The sequence below is a fragment of the Amblyomma mixtum genome, chromosome 3 (assembly GCF_055824585.1).
Source record: "Amblyomma mixtum isolate Tamu chromosome 3, ASM5582458v1, whole genome shotgun sequence".
Taxonomy (NCBI): domain Eukaryota; kingdom Metazoa; phylum Arthropoda; class Arachnida; order Ixodida; family Ixodidae; genus Amblyomma; species Amblyomma mixtum.
The window spans coordinates 115,592,325-115,613,671 of NC_143014.1; the positions used below are offsets into that span (position 1 = coordinate 115,592,325).

Sequence of the window (21,347 nt, forward strand, 5' to 3'; positions counted from 1 at the left end):
GAAATTTCCGGAGCCCTCCACTACGGCGTCTCTCATAGCCTCAGTCGCTTTGGGACGCTGAACCCCATAAACGAAACCAAACCAAAGTTGACTCCATGGCATCCGTTCGGAGGTGAGTGAATACGAGTTGCATGTTGTGTTGCATAGTGAAGCGCAAGTGGCACCGTCGTAGCTGGTTTGGTTGGCTCTTGCAAAGCGTTGCAAGTGGTGCGCTGCCTAAACTGGCGGGCCGGCAAGCTTTTGCTTCATCAATTTCGAGAATGTAACATTTTTGTTTACATGTTTTGTAAATGTTAAGGCAGGGTTATTCAAACGTTTACCTGTAACATTACAAAAACGTTAGAAAAAAGGAGGGTAAGAACATTGAAATAAAATTTGAACAAAACAAAAATACATTATTTAATGTTTCGGTGCTAAATGGGATAAGTGAGCGGTATTTCCATACTGAATACAGCCGAATCCAAAATCAACACTCTGTGGACCTCGGACACTCTAATGAGTGAAATGCGGTTTCACTACGTTAGCATTTCAGGTTAGCTTATTGAAAAAGATAGACGATCTCTCTTCTGAAGGAATTTGTAGGAACACGGAATGTAAATGCCGACAGGAGGGATGTGTTTGTCACCTGTCCCACGATGCCGAAATTTCCGACAACGTTACATTGTCCTCTTTTCTGCAAGAAGGGCAAATTTCTAGACAGGACGAGCAGAAAGCAAACAGCTAGGCTACGCGCTGATATGCTGGTGTTCGTCCTATCAGTATCTGCGATGTATTAAGAACGTCTGTTGGTAGTCGCGATACCCGAAACCGCTACAGGAAGGTACAGCACGGCTTTTGGCTTCTGTCAGTGACTGTCTGCAGGTTGCACCCAGTGCGAAAACGTCAAGTCTATCATGGTGTGTAGACTCAAAGCGCACCTTCAAGTCCAGTGGAGCCCAGAAACTCCAACAGGTACTTGGCCGTGACTTGCTGCCATTCGGGAAAGATGAGATGATGCTCTCTTTAGCAAAGGAGGCTCACAGACCGAAGTCGGATGACAGAGGGTATCGTCTTCATCGCAGGAAGAGCATTAAGCAGGTGGGGCCTTAGCAAGTATAGATACTTCGTGGAGCCGGTCCAAACACAGTCGACTCATAGCTGAAGAAGTATGGTTCTTTCCAGCGTGTTACATGACGATCAGACAGGAGAGGGGATGTTTGGCAGCAGTGACTCGGCATATGCGAGTAATGCTTGGAGGATCAAATCCCTGGAATAATTGAAAGGTCGCATATATCCGTGGTGGTTGGGTGATGAGACTCGTGGACAGCATTGGCAATATCATCCGCCTCCTCGTTGCCCTTGATGCCCAAGTGCGTTTCTGGCATGCTGCGAGCGCGTAGCGTGCGGTTGGCGCCTGAAACCCGTGATGGCGATATGCTGGAATCTTTTCAGCGCTACAAGCCTCCCCCCCACCACCACCCCCACTTTTTTTTTCAACGAACAGGTTACTGCTTTCCATCTTGGAGACACGGGCGATCAGTTACTGTCAACCCAAAATAAATACCGATGCTTTAGTGAGACACCTTCGTTCACTCTTCCGGGTCCCCCAACAGGGTACTTCAGCGATGTGAAGTTGGGACACAAGTATGCGGCGGGGTGTCCGTGGACGCTACATCCTTAGGCAGGGCAGCTAGAGGTTTCCTGGGCATTGAACTTGAGCCGCAGAAAATCTGTTCACAACCTTTCCAACATAGTGGCTGGTTTTGCGTGACTGGAATGTGAGACATAAACAGGTAACCCACCCCTGCTTCCCACGTCAGTAGCTGCGAGAGGAGGGCAAGTGCTGCGCACGCACCAACGGGCCGCTTTTGTGGAGCGTCAAAGGTTTGCCATTTACAGGCTACGGCCTGCACCTAAAGAGATCGGTTGACGGGGAGGGGTATGCGGGAAGATAAATCGTGAGATAAATTGCGCAACCTTGCGTGAAGAACACCTTTGAAGGCGACGGAAACTGTCGTAACGGAGTTTAGGAATCCAAAGAATATGCCTAGAGAAAAATTGCATGACGATTACACATTTGTGCCGCCGCGGTGGCTCAGTGGTTAAGGTGCTCGGCTGCTGACCCAAAAGACGCGGGTTCGATCCCTGCCGCGACGGCTGGAATTTCTTTGGAGGAGAAATTCTAGAGGCCCGTGTACTGTGCGATGTCGGTGCACGTTAAAGAACCCCAGGTGGTCGAAATTTCCGGAGCCCTCCACTACGGCGTCTCTGATAGCCTTAGTCGCTTTGGGACGTTAAACCCCAATAAACTAAACTAAACTAAACTAAACTAAACTAAACTAAACTAAACTAAACTAAACTTTATTTCTACGCATAGGTTTTTACCTATGCGTAGTTTTTCTCTGCTTTATCGTTAGGAATTTATGATCTAGCTATAGTGTAACGAAAATCAAGAACGAAGCGGCAAATGCTCCTTAAAAGAGGCCCTCCAGCCAATGGAATCGGCCGATTGCCATGACTGATCACTTTGCACCTGTTAGTGCGACATCGCAGAAGGCTGGCAGTAACAAAGGGATTAACCACACACAAACCGCGACGTCATGACAATCGCTCGACGCCACTGGCTGGACAGTCTTCTTTGAGGGGCATCTGCCGCTGCGCTTTTGAGCTGTATCCGACTACAGCCAGTCTGGCGCGGTTTGGTGGATGCACCATTACCGCATACAGACGGATACTGGCGTCTTTTATATAGGTGGCTTGTACTCGGCGAGTCCGCACTTGAGGATCTCAGTCTTTCACGGGCGGCATGGAGCTCGCGCGGCCGCACCCCGGGGTTCAGATGCGCCTTACGTTTAGTTTCGGCTCATTGCTCCGAGCGCGGATGGGTCTGCCCTTGTTCAGCTTGTGCCTCTGCCCGCTTGCGAGCCAACGCTACTCGTTTACGCGCCGCGTCCTTCACCCGAGCTTCTGCACCACATTCCTCCATGCGACTGAAACGAGCTAGACCCGCACATGTGAACTCCAGGACTGTTCCCTGGCAACGAAGTTTCCCCAAGCCGAAGGCACCGCCCTAACACACAGCTTAGCGACTCGAAGGAAGCTCCGGAGCGGAGCTGCGACGCCACCAATCATATAGGCGTTCTAGCTTGCTTTGCGGAGGCTGCATCCTATCTGGCTGGGTTATCAGTAATTATAAGAAAAAGCGCAGTAGCAGTCTCACACTAGGTAGACAAGACACCCGGACTGTGCCGGAAGGAGTCAAGGGGCAGACCAACACTTTATCGTCGCATCCTGCACCCCGGCCTTTCCAACCCTTGCTCAGTACTGGCCCCGTTTCGATGCTGACAGCTGTTAGAATACATGGCTCAACACGCGGTATTCGCTTACGACTGCTTAATAAGCTAGAATTGGATTTCTTCTCTTATGTTGTTTCAGTTTTATCGACCGAACGATGGCTGCGACGTGCACGGAATGTTTGGGCCACACGATGCATGAAAAAAACCGCAATATAACTGCTGATACGTCGTTTGTCACTCCAGCTCTTGAACAGGCTAGCTTGAGAGTCTGAGTCAAAAACTACGTATCGGCAATTATACCGGATTTTTCATGCCTCAAGCGACCTAAACACAGCACCAAAAATTAAATTTAGCGGTCGTAGCGGAATACCACGGGGTGATCTTGTACACTAATGTCTAACCCATCATTTGAAAGAAAACATGCAAGCAAAAAATCCTTAGAGCTAGCGCTTTATAAAATCTGTATAATAGCATCAGTACCATGTACACACATAATAACCCAAAGCATGCATCTCAAGGCTGCAGTTACTCTTAGGAAGTCCTTCCCTCCAGCACGTAAGTACTGTCTTTGTCAAAAGTAACCAGGCTGCATGGTTTGCTTCTAGCTTGTATAGTGGAGCCCTGGTGGCTTTCCTAAAGATCAAAAGGCGCTGGAAGGTAAGAAGACGCCCAGTCCTTACATTTAACTACCATTTCAGCTTCAGGGAAGCAGCAAGGGCTCCACTGCACGAGCTAGAAGTAAACCATGCAGCCTGGTTGCTTTTGTTTGTTTGTTTGTTGGGGTTTAACGTCCCGAAGCAACTCAGGCTATGAGGGACGCCGTAGTGAAGGGCTCCGGAAATTTCGACCACTTGGGGTTCTTTAACGCGCACTGACATCGCACAGCACACAGGCCTCTAGTATTTCGCCTTCATCGAAATTCGGCCGCCGCGGCCGGGATCGAACCCGCGTCTTCCGGGTCAGCAGCCGAGCACCGTAACCACTGAGCCACCGCGGCGGCAAAAAACTTTTGACAAAGACTGTACATACACACACGCACATGGACCAAGCGTGCTGGTCTTGAGTTCGTGAACAGGCAGCACACGCAAAAAAAAAAAAACAAAAAACAAAAACTGAAGAGCACTGCAGTCTGCTGCACTGGAGAAATGTGAAAGCCTCTGCGTTTGAACGTTAACTTTTTTTTGCAACTCATCGTTGTCTAACATCAGTACACATCCCTAACACACTACCGTCGTACACACCACAACGCGTTCACTTCGTGCCCGTCTAAGGACCGTTTCACATACTGGGACTAGAACGAAAAAAGTCGGCCTAGTTGGTGACGCCGCACTGCGATTTTCAGTCAGTGCTTTCGCATGCAACGCGTACTAAGCGAATTCGGTCGGAGTGATAAGCAAGGTTGCCTGATGCTCGCACAGGCAACCAATGATTAAACGCAACAGAAACACTACACGAAATGTGTTTATGAGGTTATGACCAGCGTACTTTTAGACGCAAAGCAATATTTTGTTTTGATTTGAATACACAGTTTTGCTTCCGCCGCGACAACAGCTCCGACGTGACACCACGTCGCACGAGGTCGCACGTCGTCTCGACGCTCCCGATTGGTCAGTCGCACAGCGAACACACCGACGCCGCGACTGAATATATCCAACCGGACGGAACTCGATCGCAAGCAGTCTGTGGCTAAACCGACGGCTCTCCCCAGTCGCAGACGGACATAATTCGCGGCGTATGCGTTGCGTGCCCGCCTATGCAGAGGGCCCGAGTGCGGGCGAATTTCTTCGAATGGTCATTTTCATGCGGACATGCTCTGATGACACGCTCTGCTGACAGGTCCTGTACACGCCACTCATGAGACAAGGAATACTTTCACATTAATAAACATAAATTAGACTGTGCTGCAACAGCCAGCTGGCAGCCTAGGTCAACCTAGCCGTGTTGCCTCCGAGCTCGGCAGCACCCCAGTGAGCAAGCGCAGAAATAACGTATGTACACGACGAGGGGTCAGGCAGCAGGATTGAATAGGAGTCTAGCAAACGCTCGCCAGCAGCGAAATGTCGTAGCAATTGCAGTGCCAGGTGCACATGTTATTGCAGTGAAGCACCGCCCACATTCAGAACAGCCACACAATTACCGTACATCCATAACGATGTTTCGTAACTTACTTCTTCTTCTTCTTTTCTTTTTAATACCTTAAAGACCCACTGGGGGTATTACATAAGGGGTGGGTACAAAACAGTCAATTGAACAAGTGTTATGTTGAAAAAAGGTTGGTAACAGCTTCGGCGAATGTGGATGGGCATGAGATGGTAGCGATGCCATTGGAGAGGTCGTTCCAGCCTACAGAAACACGGTGAAAAAAAGAAGCGGCACAGGTAACAGCACGGCACGTGGGCGAAACACTTGGAAAGGATGACGAATGTGGTGGGATATGCCGGCTGGCGGGGCAATGTAGGGAGCGCAGCGCAGCGAACTATGGAAAAATTTATGGTATAGGCAGAGGCTAGAAATACGGCGACTAAGTGAAAGGGGCGCTAAAGTGGATTCTGTTTTTAATGATGTCACACTGATGTCGTACGAATAGGAGGAATGAATGAATCTGGCTGCTGTTTTGAAGTGACTCGAGCGCATTGATAAGGTAAACTTGATGAGGGTTCCAAACTGGCGATGCATAATCTAACTTTGACCCTACAAGAGATAAGAAACCCGGACAGTTTTTACGGGTAATTGTTTTGTTTGAATCTGTACTGACGTGCCAGCATTTATGCCGCCTGCGTCTCCGGGGGCGCACGGTGAAACGATTCCCCCCCCCCCCCCCCCTCCCAAATCGGGATTACGACATGCCCACTGGAAAACTGCAATTGATGCCTTCCGAAAATAATCGTTATGACAACTCTGACCGCGTGGGCCGTTCATCATTAGAAGAGCTTGTGAACTCCGCCAGAAATTGTCGGTCGCAATTCGTACCGTTTTGTCCCGCACGAGAAGCACACTGCGCCGGCGTCAAGGCAACGTTGCAATTTAGAATTTCATGGCTGTCTTAGCACACAGTTCCGAGTTCAGTTTTCAAGCAATACCCATAATGATTAATTCGTGAAAAGGTTAAGTGCACATTGACTGCCAGGTCTCTCCCGCTGAAGCTTGAATTCCAGCGGTCGCTAGTTGACTTGTAATTCGAGCCGAGACCTGAATGTTCAGTGGATGTCCCACAAACGACGAGTCTGCGGGACGCCGCATATACGCCGCCGCTGTGAGCGAGCGTTCTGCGGGGCAGGAAAGGAACTCCAAGGGGAATCTTAGATACTGTTTATTCGTTTCATTTGTACAAAAACAACAAAGCAAAATTTTTACAGGGCTGGGGGAGCAGACAGCAGGGAAAAGAGCGATCACTTTGAAGCACATTTGTCTCGATACGCCTACCACACGACACGCGGTTGCGGCACCGAGTATAAATAGCGGACGAGTTGCACGTGGCTATAAATAAGGAAGAGACGCACGAAGACGCAAAAACAAACGCCGAGAATACGAGAGAAGCAAAGCGGAGTTCTTTGGCCACCTGAAACAAGTCTTTCGCAACACATATTTACTATATTTATAATATGTATATATATGCAAATCGAAGAAAAGCCACGGACGGCGCAGCGGGAAGGCTCGCGCCGCCGTCCTACGGAAGGGAATGTTGTGTTCCTCCGACAGGTGCGAACACGCGCCGGACCTATGGCACACGCTCTCCCTCGATGTTCCGCAACTGACGGGGGCAAGGAACCGAATAAAAACAGGCGCCGACACAGAAGCGCGCGAAGACAACACGGAAGCTTGAGCTGATTCGGCCACCGCCTCCTCCTGTGACCGCAGTTGAGTGGGGCGCGCCGCGAGAGGCTGCGCCGAGGGGGCCGGCCCGCGACGACCGACGCCGGGTCGTCCCGAGGCCGCTCGCGCGAGAAGCTGGGGTCACAACCTTCTGGAGGAAGCCTCCAAGAAAACGGCATCGGCCTACGAGGCTCCCTTGCTCGGCATCCCAGCCAGCAGACGCCCATGCCACAGTCATGGCACGTCCGGTTACGCGGGCATGCTAGAATAATACGTCAAGCTTTCAGAAAAGATGGCGCATTCACTCCTGGCTGAACATGAAGCGCGCGCTTGAGAGAGGGCGCGTCATCCGGCAGGGACGCTGCGTCAGCAGAGTGGGCTCATCTCAACGGCCTTGTTTCGAGACTAGGAAGGAGCGCGAACCAGCAAACGATGTTGGCACACAATGACGTCGGTGGGTTCTGCAATCGAAGAGATGCGCGCAAGGAAAGGTCCCTGCACCCCGCCCCCCGTTTCGCTCCGGGATGTGGACTCTTTCCTCCACAAATGCACATAGGGAGCGGGCGCGCAACGGTTCCTTTATTCATTTATTATTCATCCAGGTACGCACCATGACTGGCACCCAAAGTATTTCTCCCGACGACGCTTCTGTCACTTTTGGCCTGATCGTTCACGCAACTGTGCACAAACACGTACACGAAGAAGGGGAAAAAAAAAAAAAAGCCGCCCCAGGAAATGGTCGAGTGCTAATTTTTAGCACCGTTAAGTGTGAGGCGGCCGCATGGGCAAAATGAAATAGGGCAAAGCTGGGGCAAGAAAGCATGGGTCCCTCTCGGCTGGCGGCTGCATCCGACGGTCCAGCAGGCTCGCTCTCTCTCTCTCGAGGGGAGGGAGCCTTTAGAAAAGTCCTTTCTTCTTTTCTTTACGCTTCTCTTTGCCATCAAGTTGCCTGAAAAAAAGTGACAGGCAGAGCCTTCACGTCAGCGACAACTCAACTTCTGCCTCGTCGCAAGTGGGAATCGAAGAATGCTGCCACTTGAAATTCTGGCACAGTGGTAGCTCTGTTCCATGCACTAGTGCACACGATTTTAAAGCCACACGACGCCTTCACCAGACACTACACTTCCCTTAAACACACCAGCGGCTTTGATGCTAACTACCCACACATCGGAGCAATAGCGCAAACAGGACAAGGGACCAAGAACGAGTAGACACACACAGCGTTCTTGGTCCCTTGTCCTGTTTGCACTATTGCTCCGAAGTATGAACCAACAAGCCCGATTTTCAACGTTGTTACCCACACATCCAGAGCAATGGATCTTTTAAAATGTTAAAGCCCTGTTAAAGCCCAAATGTAAAAAATTCATTAAAAAGCCACACCATGCACAATGATGGATGCTGCATAATCAACCCCCTCAGGGTTCCTTAACATGCACCAAAATCAACTCTAGTACTTTTGCGTCTTGTCACCATCACACTGTGGCTTCTGTGGTCTGGTGCCAAACCTAAGACTCAACAACAAGATGCCATAGGTGCAGATGTTTTGAATTGCATACATGTGAAATAGACTGATAGTTACTACTTTTAAACTCTCGTACACAACAAGATAGCACGTTTTCTATGTAATTTTTTGTCTTGACATTTCATTCAAAACATTTCCAGAAATGTTTTAGCAAGTGAGCAGTGTTGCTGGACTTTCATGTCAATATCGAAAGGCTCACTGATTTTGCCAGTTTTCTTAACAGAAGTTTTAGTACTTAGACAGTTTTATCTACACATGCATCCTGTGATCTTAAAACAGCTATGAAGTCAACAAACCTTGCAGTATTTAAGTTGCAATGTGAAGTTCTAGTGTTTGATACACTTTCAAACATAGAAAATGTTTGCAAAAACAGTATATTTAATGTATTTTTTAAAACCATCTTTACAAAATGTTGCATCCCAGGACACAAAGAAACAAGATTTATGTTTTGAAATCAGATCTACTGACATTTACACCATTTGTAATAAAAGGCACTTCAGAAAGCAGGCAACCTTGCAAGTTTTGCCATCGCTGCTAATTCGACTCAGCCCTCATAGTCTTGTGACCTTCCTAAAATGACACAAACCAAGTCAGTGCAACGTTTTTTGACAAACTGGACTGCTGCGTTCTCCCCTGTCAACAAGACCATGTTCTTGAAGATGCCTGTTAAGTCCGAGTCGGTCAAGTACAATGCAGAGTTACAATAATATGCCTGCATTTTTATATATTCAGATGATGCTCATGAAGTATACTGATCACACATGGGACTTCACCTCCTCTACACGCATTTCATGCCAGGAAATCCTGGCTATGTGACACGATACTCCATCATTTGCTTATATTGGTGGAAACTGCATGCACACTTCCACAACATTTACAGCATGCAAAACGTGAGCGCTCATTATTATGATTAAATCTGACTTGGCAACAGTGATGACTGCATGCTTGGCACAGGGCAGACATACTCCAGTAAGCTTAATATAGTATACTCCTAGTGTTAAAAAATTACTTTTTTCTCCACCTGGAGCAAGCAAGAATGCTCCAGCTACAGAAGCAAGAATGCTCCAGAAGCAATGTTCACTTCCTAGCAATTTGCAATTTCTGCAGTTCTACTTCTAACAAATTTAAAACTTCAGTATGCAACATGCAAAAATGTTTTTGTTCACCTAATCTTAAGTTGGCCACAATGAAGCACAAAGTGTTCTCTGAAATTATGGGGGAGAAAAAAAAAAGAATAGAGAACAAGTACGGCTGCTCAGTAGAACTAACAACACAATGTACGCTTAGGGCCTGTTCTTTGGTATAGACTGACATTTCGGCAGAACAAAAAAGCTCAAACTGAAAATTTTGGCAAGTCATCATAACAACGTGCTAAGGCACAACAGACAGTGTGGTTTTTGCACTCATATATGAACTCATTGCTCTACATTTATCAATAATGCCTATATTAAGTTACATAACCAGCGGCAGCAAATACACACCACATCAAGAAGGACATTAAATGCATCACTGCTGAGGATGCCAAGGTGAACAACGTTAGCACATTCTGCAGTAAATGAGGCTACGCACAGCAGAACCCTGCCATGGAATAGAAAGCTGCTGCCACCACCTACGTCTAACTGATCGGTTTTTGCATGAAAGCACGCTGGGCCACAGTGGAGAGCTCTGGATTAATTAGGCCATCTACAGCTCTTTATTGTGCCCTTTAATGTGTACTGAAAAATTCTCAACCTACAAAAGAGAACAGGTGCCAAGCATTTCACCTCCATTAACATGTGGCTGCCACACCTGGCATTAACCAATACTGCGAACAACTGACTGACGCGCTAGTCACTAAGCACTGCCAAACTGTGAGCACATACCGAGAGCTGTGCTGGGAGCGCCTCACTAATGCATAGCCCAATTAAGCAGGAACATTTCATGAAGAAAATGAGAAACAAACTAAAGGCACAAAATATACGACTTTTCAATGTTGAAAGGTGGCTCAGAATACAAGGAAACTGAATAAAAGGAAAGCTGAAAAGGTGCACGCTTAAAGGGATCGCACTACTTGGCCCATCACAATGCCTACAAAAAAAAAAAAAAATGCTTAAGCATGCTGCAAATATTGAAGACTGTCACGCTACACTTTCTTGATGAGACAGCAGGCTGCTCACACATTTCCCGAGCACGAAGGCTTCCACACATGCTTCAAAGTAAGTCAACGGCACACATGCAAGCATCCACTTTCCTTTTTTTTTTGTTGCACACAAAAACCCCTGTAATTACATGTTCAAGGTAACTTCAGATTTAACCTTAAAAAGAAACACACAGAACAAAACAAAATAAAATATATAACATTTCTTTTTGATATTTGAAAGCCCACAAAAGAACATTAACCAATAAAAAAATGATGCAACATAATATCAGGAACCAGTCATACTTGACGGCATACGCGCTCTCAAGGATGAAAATGGAAAAACAGCTACATAAAAATGCAAAAAAAAAAAACGTCTCCTACCATAAATTATCCATTAAAACACACTAATGTGAGGATAAAAATGTGCACTGACAAACATAACTGCTATCAGCATGACTTGCTATAAGGTCACCAGTAAGTATGCTTGAGACTAACCCATCTGTTGTTCACGTGTGGTCGTGGACGGAAAAATAAATATGCAAGAATTGTCCTGTGCATGTCTGCTGGTGACTGGTTGCAGGTTCTGCTAACAGTGCAAAGCGGCATTTTGTAAGCTCCTGTTTTGAAAATGTTAGCTACATGATGGTAGTGTGATGGCAGTGGGGTGGGTGATGGTGTGTATGAGAAATGTGTTTAGGTAATTACGCCATTTAAGGCACATATGCATTTGGTGAATGGTAACAGCCCTCCCTTAAAACAAGGAATTTAGAGATAGCACACAGCAGTGTCACCAATGCAACCCAAAGCACAGTACAGAATGCGATGCTTTAGGCAAAACAGCAAGGACTTTTGCATGAGCAGACAGATTAAGCTGCAACAAGGTTAACTAGTTCCCTGTTTTTCAGCAAAAACTATTACAAACAACCTATGCATTACTTGCACTCTACTACTTTGCTATTAAAACAAACTTCGGATTCTAAACAAATGACAACCAAGAGGCATGTTACAACTTTCTTTTTTTTTTTATCCCATATTAACACCGATCAAACCAACAAAACCACAACGCTGGATTATGACTAATAAGTGTTGGACTAGGAAGAATATGTGCTCCTTGGTCTCAGTTATCACAAATTCATGCCCTGACAGCTGTGATCAATGACGAAAATCAATAAATACAATCTAAAACAGAAGCAGAAAGTTAAGTGCCAAAGGCGAACAGCCCTAATAAGGGCACTGGCATCTCACAGAGAGAAAGCAAAAGAAGTTCAAGCTGCTAAACAGTGACAAAAGGCATGCAATACACCTGAGAATGGGAACATGAAAAACAAAACAAAGGATAAATTTTACTGGTCCTCTGTAAAACACACACACATACTGAACTGCAATACACTATTATATATATATATATATCATTCTGCAGTAATCGCAATAAAGTATATAACGAAGCAACAAGAGGATGGGCAAAAATAAGTAACAACGATGTGCAAAGCATTTGTGCACATAAAATAACTGTGACCAGATAATTTAGTGTGAAAACAAGATACACATGCTGCCAGTGAAACAAGGGTGCAATATTATTTACAATGCAATCTTGGGTAACTACTGCTCAACAGTAACATAACAAAAATAGCAATATGAAAAAAAAAAAAGCCTAATAATGACATAATGCCACTGATAGTGGGTGGGGGAACAAAAGCCTAACCACATACTATTAAAAAAATGGAATAAAGGTTGTGATGATGCTTCAATGGACACCACATAACGCGCTGCACACAATGCAGGCACTTTTTTTGTTTTTTAGCAAAGAAGTTGCAAAAAGCACGCAAGATAAAGCAAAGCCATAAAAGCACCACATCTGCCCTAATCTGATAAAGAGGGTAAGGTACAAAGCAGACTTTCAAGAGGTGTCAGGGGTATGAAAAGAAAAAGGAAAATGTGGAGAACAGTAAAGCTGTAGCATACTCTGCATGCTTCACAATACAGTGAAAGCTCGTTGATTCAAACCTCATTAATTAGAATTTTTGGATAATTAGAACGGTACAACTTGGTCTGTGCACCCTCCATTGGAGTCTACGTAAAATATAGCTCATTAATTCGAACGATGGGTCGCCCCATTAGGGCGGTCTCAGCATATGGCGAACCAAGCAATGCTCGTGAGTGGGGTCGTACGGAGACCCAGGAGGCCTGCGGGCCTCGAATTCTCTTGCTAAATAATGTTTCCCCATCCATCCATCCTCGCGAGGTTGTGTCACTTCTTTGGAGGAGATGTGGAGAGGATAAAATTTGCGTGCTAAACAGGAAGGGGGCCTGGGCTCTCTCTCCGTGCAGTGGCAACAAGCTGCATGATTTCAGAGATTTGCAACCGGCGATTGCTTTCAAGTGCCGATCTTCAAGGCTTAAGTAACTTGCTGTGCTAGCTTATGTTATGCGTTAGCGCGATGAACGATGTGACGAGCGATGAGCTACAGATCGGATGTGCCACAGCGTCTCTAGCACTCGATCTGAAACCATGCGGTCATGCAAGAAATTGCAACATGAGCGAAATGAAAGAATTTGAGCTCTCACTTATGTTCGCTGTGCATCTCTGTTTTGGTGCCCGTTGCGTCATGTTTTGTGCGATTGTTCTAGCCATGGCGTATAGTGATTTAGAAATTTAAACCGTTCGTGGTAATTGTCACAGCAAAATGTTTAAAGAAAAGACTGAAAACATGCATGAAGTCGACGCCAGTGTGTTATCGAACCAGGATCTCTCCAAAAAGCATGCTCATTGGTTTGGCAGTTTGCAACTCGAGGTCAGAAGGCTTTCAGGAAAATCAGGCAACATACGTGAGGGCCGTCTTGGTGACTTTCGCTTTTCTACATAAACAGTAGCACAACAACTGCGATTTGCAAGTGTGAATTTGCTAGTCGCGGAGGTTGCTCTATCATCTAGGTCAAAAAGCGGCAGTCACGCAATGGTAGCTTGCTGCTCGATTTTCCAGACTCGCGACCAACTTGTGACCATGCTCAGAGGAAGTCGTACACCCTTCGTTACTCCGGTGCGGCTCTCCGCTGCACAAGCAGGGACGCGTGTAACACTGTACACCTCTTTTTCGGTTTTGTAGCGAAAGCTACACTACACTAGTCAGCGGCGTATTTCGGGCGGTCGTCGCAGGCCAGTACTGTGCATGCGTCGTAACCATGGCAACTATGGCAACCAGTTGCCAAGCATAACATGCTCGGCGCCTAACGTACCTTTCACTATGCCAGGCCTGGCTGAGCTAAGCCACAGCAATTTTTTTAAGGCGAAGAAAAGGCCTTCCGATAAGTTTGGGCTTTAGAACACGAGGTAATGGCCGTTGCCTTCCGGAAGAAAAAGCAAAAGGTGATGACTAATCGTTTTAAAACAATAAAACAGGATAAAATCTCACTACCTGACTAGTTTCAGATCATGGTGTACTGCATATCGCATTCATTTTCGCTAGTTTTAACTTCGATTTTTCCGAACTGCACTGGCATCCCTGTGGAATTCAAATTAACGAGCTTTTACTGTATCCACAACCACTAGTTCCCTGGAACAATGACAGACACCAAAACAAGGAAAAGGAAACAAAACCAGCAGACGTACTTCTGCATAAGCTACTGAATATTCACACAGCTTCCAAAGAATCGTCACAAAAATAAAGAACTCAGGTAAAACATGTGATGCTAACAGTTTGACTGCAGATCCATAGATGTGCAAACATTCGAAAAGTAAGCATGAAAGAAAAGGATGAAGGATGTGCCAGTCTACAGAGGACTGGACGAGAAACACAAAAACAACAATAGCTGGCCAAAGGCAAGGTGGATGCCGAGGTGGCGACGGAAGGAGTGGTAGTAGGGGGCGTGCATCGCTCTCTACATCTGCTTGCAGTTCTTTCGGACGGGCGCAGCATACTGCATGCATTTGCGGCTACTGAAGTGGTCCTCAGACACAGATCGGCGCAATCTGAAAGAGCCCAACAACATTGACAGGGGCCGCTGTACAACCAGGTGCTCTCTGACCAGCCACTGCCTCTGCCTTTGCATCTGGTGCTATGGATGAAATCTGCATTGCGTGCTAATCTGCCAGAATCCACTGTTCTTAGCTCAGCAATGTTAAGAGCTGAGGCACCTTTTATGATCAATTGAAACTGTTGGCAGCCAAGACATTAGTGACCTTTGTCTCAGAAAGAAAGGACCGTACTGAGATGAGCATAAAATAGAATTCAATGTGCAAGTTTGTACTTGGCACTGCATACTTTTAATTCAAACCAAGGAGAGCACCTCCTCTGTCAAGATATTGCACAAAGAAAACAAAGCAAATTATGACCCACAAAATGTGCATCACCGGGAACCACAAAAACAGCTATGCGTACTTCTAGGTACGAATCCTAGCTGGGCCAATAGTACACAGCAATCTATACACATGGCTAAAGCTGAGAGTGACTGTAATTACTGAGAAGAAATGGCTCAATTTCTTTTCGTATTGTACTACCGGCGAAAAAAATTTCCACAACGCACATTACTCCAGCTCAAACGCATTGCTGTGTCACGTAGTGGCCAGGGACTTTGCGATCATGACTGCACATGTGCATCCATTTCGCACGCCTAGGGGTGTTTGCCTTGTAGCGCCTCCTCTGCCTCCTTTGGACTTGTTGCGACAAGCTGCCCTGATGACCAGTTGGAACATTTCTTTCTTTGGATTTTACTATCAGCACGCTGCTGCGGGCTGCCGAAGCGTTGGACAGTGCATCAAACTGAAGAATTGGAACTCTACTCCAGGGATGCTCTCGGACAACCACCTCTTCCAGCATGAATGGACATGTATCCGGTCTCAGACACATTTTTGTGGGCACTTGGTCTCTGATAATACATTGTGCGACACTAGCCAACCAATGATGAGCAGTTGTGTACACATACGAGCCCTGCATTCAGGAGCTCATAAGGTAGTCAACCACATTTCTTCTTTCTTTCTTCAATTGCTGAACCTACAAGCTGTGTGTATTTACAAATGTGCAATTAGTTTTGTACACATTAAGTACCAATGCGGCAATGCAACCATGCTAAGAGCAGAGAGCTTAACTGCACTTTAATGTAGCTGCGAGCTATCAGAAAAGAGTAAGCAGTAAAGATGACCTTCCAAATATTTTTGTTTCTCTGCTGAGTTTCAAGCAGGCAGAAACAATCTAGAAAGATGCGCTATGGCTACTGTCTAAGATAAGTAGCTGCCACTATCAAGTAAAATGGTGAAGTGTGTAATGTGCTTGGTAATCATTATTTGTTTGGAGATTACCAGTACTCCAGCTTTCTGTTAATGTCGACCAACTGGAAGATACAGTGGCTGCCATTAAGAACCACCTACTGTACACTGCCACGACAAACTTGCTTATGCCACAAGGCAGTATTCTCACTTTTCTGTGGGATATAATCTTGGAAAAATATGGGGAATCATAACCCCAACCAGTGTACTGCATTGTTCAGGCCTTGGACAGCACAGCATGTTCCACCAAGAACTGCTAGCCCTGACAAGCCATCGACTGCAAGCAGTGAAACTATGTTTCTGGGCAATGCTTGTTCAGCAGGACTATTTGGTTGCCCCTTTACCAGCACAGAATGAGGACGATCTGCTCGACATGCCAGAATAAAGAACGAGAACCAACCTAACAAATGAACAAGGCTCATTCATGAGGGCAAAAAAACAGAAAAGATGGCAGGGAAAATACAGCACTACATTTAGCAGCTCATCATCCACTATGAACCCTGCTAATGCTGGTAACAGCAACATCTAGAAATGTTTTTCCTGTCTTTTTTTTTTTGTGAACATTTATGAACAATGGTACTGCAGCACACTATAATCTAAATTACTTAAAACCCCTTACTCCATTTTAGAATCAATTGCTCTAGCCGAGACAATATTTGAGTAGAGCTATATTTTAGGTTACACTACCACTGCACAGAGCTACATGGATGAACCTAATAATGTTTGCACCAATGAGATTCATCATTTGATGATTCTGCCAAGATAAATTCGCCAATTGAATGCTAGGCTTGTCCCTCTTGCTCACAGTGAACAAGAGCTCAGGTCAAATTTTGGTTAGTTGTCAGACACTATGATCACTATGGCCTCACAAGCTTAAAAAATAATGGTGCTCACGACACAAGATATCAGGAATTTTTCCACAATTTTTTTTTGCCCATATGGCACAACTATAAAGCATGCCATCATTCTGACACTGAATGCTACTTGTGCTATGATACAGCACTGCAATGAAGGTGGCCAACTCTTAAAATAACATGCAAAACACCACTCACTACAGCAGCCACAGGAACATACCTCCGAAGAAAAAATTATGGCAACAGCTGCACAGAATACAAGTGCATCCAGCCAAGTCAGAAATGTAACAAAAGCTGACCATAAAGCGATGATGGGCCCTCAACTTGATGTTCCAAGGTCCATAACAAGGTAAAAAAAAAAAAAAAATGCTTAAGAATGTTGACTGACACTTCCTCATTTCCCCAAACAACTAACTCTAGAATAAAGTAGAACCTCGGCGATACGGACCTTATGGGCATTGCGAAAATATTCGTACCACCCAAAGCGGACAAAATCCATATGCGGAAGCATGAGATATGCATTTAAGCATATCTCGCGGTACGTACAGTGCTACTGGTGATCGTGACGTCAGTGGTGTGTAGGCTGTGCGTTGCCTCCAACTGATCCCTATGCATACGAACAGCTCGCGATCGCGGAGTCGGCGATGTAAGGGGAGCAGTTAGCGCTCTCTGGCTGCAGAATATTATGAACTCGTATCATCTAGATAGTACTGTATATATATTTAGTAACATGCTGAGCCAATTACACACGAACAGGACTTTATGTCAGGCATCAAAGGCTGTTTCATGCATGAGCCATCAAAAGGGTTTGGAGATTCTATGTACAATGTGTTTCATTTTTAAAAATAGGCTTTCTGAGTTAGAAAAGCACTTTCTTTGGCACACCACTGTCAGAACCGGTGAGGATCATAATATCCATGACGATATAACTAGCAGGCTGGTTAACTAATATTAAATAGTCAACTTTTCAACTAATACAATTAGGCTCCTAATTTATTGAGCGGCACACCTGTAGCGTGCTCTTCCCGCTTGTAGGCGAGGCTAGCATTCACTTCGGCTGAACGGTTTCAGTTTCACCTATGTGTGGCCCAAAAACTTCTTGCTCTGCAGCAGTGATGAGAAAGACATTTTTGAACATCTAAAAACTGATATAGACATCACTAACGGTGAGCTACACATCTTATCTTTATTCTAATGCACACCACTGCTGATAATGCTGTGCCAAAGAAAGCGCTCTTCTAAAAAAAAAAAAAAAAAAAAAAACTATTTTTAAAAATTGCTACCAGTCTTAGGTGAATCATCTTATACACACAAGGCAGTCGAAGGAATTTCCAACACCAGCAGAGTGTCCATGTGGTAATCAAAACAAAGAATAAAAGATATAGATGCATGCCAGCAGCTCCTCCAGCAAGAGAAAAATCAGTGTCAAAAATGAAATGACTGGCAGCAAGGAAACAAACTAACTGCCAAAAATTTACAAAAAATGTGCCCTGCTGTGCACTGCAATCAAAGCTAAACAAAACTGACTTGCATAATAAAAAAAAACAAAAAAAATCTTGTTTCTGCCACAATGTTTCTCAGGAACAACCTATTTCAATCTCAGAAAAAGCTTGCAATGATAACTACATGAATGGAGTCACTAGACTATGCATCACATGTAAATGTCATGATGCTCTTTCAAGAGCTGTATTAAAATAATCAAGAACCACCGATGATTTGCATTTAATACAGGCAAGGCAGGCAGAATGCCTGCTCTTTGCTCGATAAGGATATGCCATCATTTTTTGAACAGCTGATATTATAGTATTTACTCATTTACTTGCATAATAAACTTGCCTTTTTCAAAAAGGTCATGTAAGTTTGAGGCAGGGGGGGAGGGGCATTCGTTGTGCCCCCTCATTATATTACCCTGCATTTGTTATGCAGGCCAAATTATATATATTTTGATAAATAAAAATGGCTGCACTCATTATACAAATAGTTTGGTATTATGATAGAATCTCACAGGGTCACGAAAAATATTCTTATAATCCAAAACGAACAAAATTCTTACGTAGAATTTACGCCAATCTGTCTTCAGCTGACGAGATTTACTTACGGCCACGTGCCACCACTGACTCACGACGTTGCCGCTGTGTTGGCCACGTGACGCCACTCAATGCTCGCAATGCGCACTACGTGACTGGTGATTCCAGCGTTGGCGATGTACAGGCAGCAAGTATTTGGTGCTCGAGGGTATGGTCGCGGGTCGCGCATTCGTATTCCGGATTTAGGGGGTAGGGCATTCGTAACATTCTAATTTCTGCCCACTGCACACAATGCGCTCGGGCCAGGGCATTTTACGAAATCGTATCATCCCGAAATTCGTATCATCAAGATTCTACTGTAATTATATTACACATTAGATGTTCAGAAGAGGAAACAAATCCTTCCTGACAGTTACTGAAGCCGGGGAAAGACAAGTTCTGTTTCATACATAGGAGGCAATGCTGCCAAAACTAGTGTGCCTGTTTGCGCTCGCTAAGTCTGCGTCCAAAAAGTAGTTCGCCATACAACCACAGTGACCTCAGACATATTTTGTTGCAGCAAATCTCAAGTACCATGTATGGCAACCTCCTGCACTTCGTTTTACCTCTTGCCACGTTCTCGTTCTGCGACTAATTGAGACTTCGAGAAGCAAAAATGACGTGGCCATATGATATGCGGCTCATACGGCAAATTGCTCTTGCTCCATCCGCACCTCAAAAGTAGCCCAAACTAGGTGAAGATTATAGCCAGAGGGCCCGAACACTGGGTGCCTCGGATTTTTTACCGAGATTTTTAGTGTTACCACTTCGTTTTATACTGTTATTTGTTTTCTTCCAAATGGTCACTGTGGTTTCGCGAATGCACTACTTTTGCAGCCTCCGCAGAGTTGCCTGTTATGTATGAAACGGACTATAGTAATGCAAATATTTGGAGTGCCGCTTGCATGGAGACATTTTTACGAGGTGATGCGCTCACTAGAAATATTGTTTACTTTTGGCAACCTGCTCCAAAGCTAGACCATTTCATATTCAATCGACTGTTTTCTGGCTGGCAACAGCCAACAGCTGGCGCAAGCTGAAGCACATACAGCACCAATCACAAGAAACACACAAAGGCAAAGCAAAGAAGCGAGATCACAGAATAGCAATATAGCGCACTAATCAAATGTGCTGAGCATAGGTACTCAACAGAGGGATCAAATGCAAAAAGTGACTTGACTGTTGCAGACCGACAAACCGAATGCTACAAGGACACAGGATCAGCTGTGTAATATCAGAACTGCAGCTAGAACCATGCACAACACGAACAAATTTCAGCAGCAAAATTTGTAGTGAGAGAAAATTATCATGGGGAAAGCTAAATGTGAATAAGGATACATTTTCAGTTCATCATGGTGGGGTACACGTGTTTAGATGCACCAGCAAAACTGAGTTCCTACACATCAGTAACAGCGGCTGGAACTATGATAAGATATCCATGGAATGCAGGCATACAGCGGTTGCGCACACTATGCACTATGACACATAATGATGAGATGTTTCAATAGATGCAGCTAGCTTCCTTGTTTTTCAGCAATCTCGTCAGGCAAATGTACAAAAAAAGCAGCTCTTAATAAGTAACTGATGCGGCTACAGCTAGTAAGCATGTAGTGATGATCTAAAAAGAGAAAAGCTGTTCCACAAGCCCTTAAGCCTCTGTTATATAATATACTGCAAGCTCGTGACAATTTGCTTATTAGCAAAGGGTGAAATCTTCATGATCTCTCTCTCTCTCTCGCACGCACACACACAAAAAGCACCCTTAATTCTTGATACCAATGCGTAAGAAACAATAAGTACTTGCTTGCATGCCATATCATTGGCATTCGCCTGTTACTCTAGCTAGACTAGTCTGTCATGCCTGCAAACCATGGTGTTGCTCTGCCTCCATTGCCTTCTTTTAAAAGGGAACTCTGGAGTTTTTGACTTCCATGTATTTTATTGAAACTTCTGCTATAGGTTGTCTGGAGTCTTCTGATCTTTTGTGCCAAAGTTTGTAAGTGGGCAGCACTTCGTTTCAGTGCAAATTAATTAAAAATTTCCCTGTTTTGTGGCCTCAATCGGGCAATTTCTACGGGCAACTTTGAATGTGTGATGCCACAAGCTCCACACTCATCGGTATTTGCTCTGCGTTTGCTGAAAGAATAAAAATTAGAGGTTGTTTTTGGCCATTTCAGGCAAATAATGATTGAAACCGTCGCCAATTTAGCCGATCAACATGCACAAGAGTTTTTGTGACAATATCTGTGATGCCTTATGTTGGTCTGTCATGACCTCATACTTTGATCAAATCTCAGTTTCGGTGTCGTGGTTTTTGCACTTTCACAATTATTTTCCTCATTATTTTGAAAAACTATTTATCAGAAGTAAGACAGGAAGCTTCAATAAGTGTAATGCGATAGTGAATTCAATATGTTCGAAAATCCTTTCGTGCTGCC

The 21,347-nt window shown here is 45.0% G+C and overlaps 1 protein-coding gene across 3 annotated transcripts in view; it reads right to left on the bottom strand.

The window, feature by feature from the left end:
• Positions 1-6,569: 6,569 nt before the first annotated feature.
• Positions 6,570-21,347, bottom strand: part of LOC149351484 (septin-7-like) — a 78,374-nt gene continuing 63,596 nt past the window's right edge. For 2 of the 3 annotated variants that reach the window (XM_089580826.1, XM_089580825.1), the window contains exon 12: positions 8,968-14,696. In XM_089580826.1, coding sequence (XP_089436952.1) covers positions 14,606-14,696 — 91 coding nt within the window. In that variant the 3' untranslated portion in view covers positions 8,968-14,605. Of the gene's footprint in view, positions 8,038-8,967; positions 14,697-21,347 lie in introns of those variants that run through there. The other variant, XM_089580824.1, reaches the window with a different exon arrangement.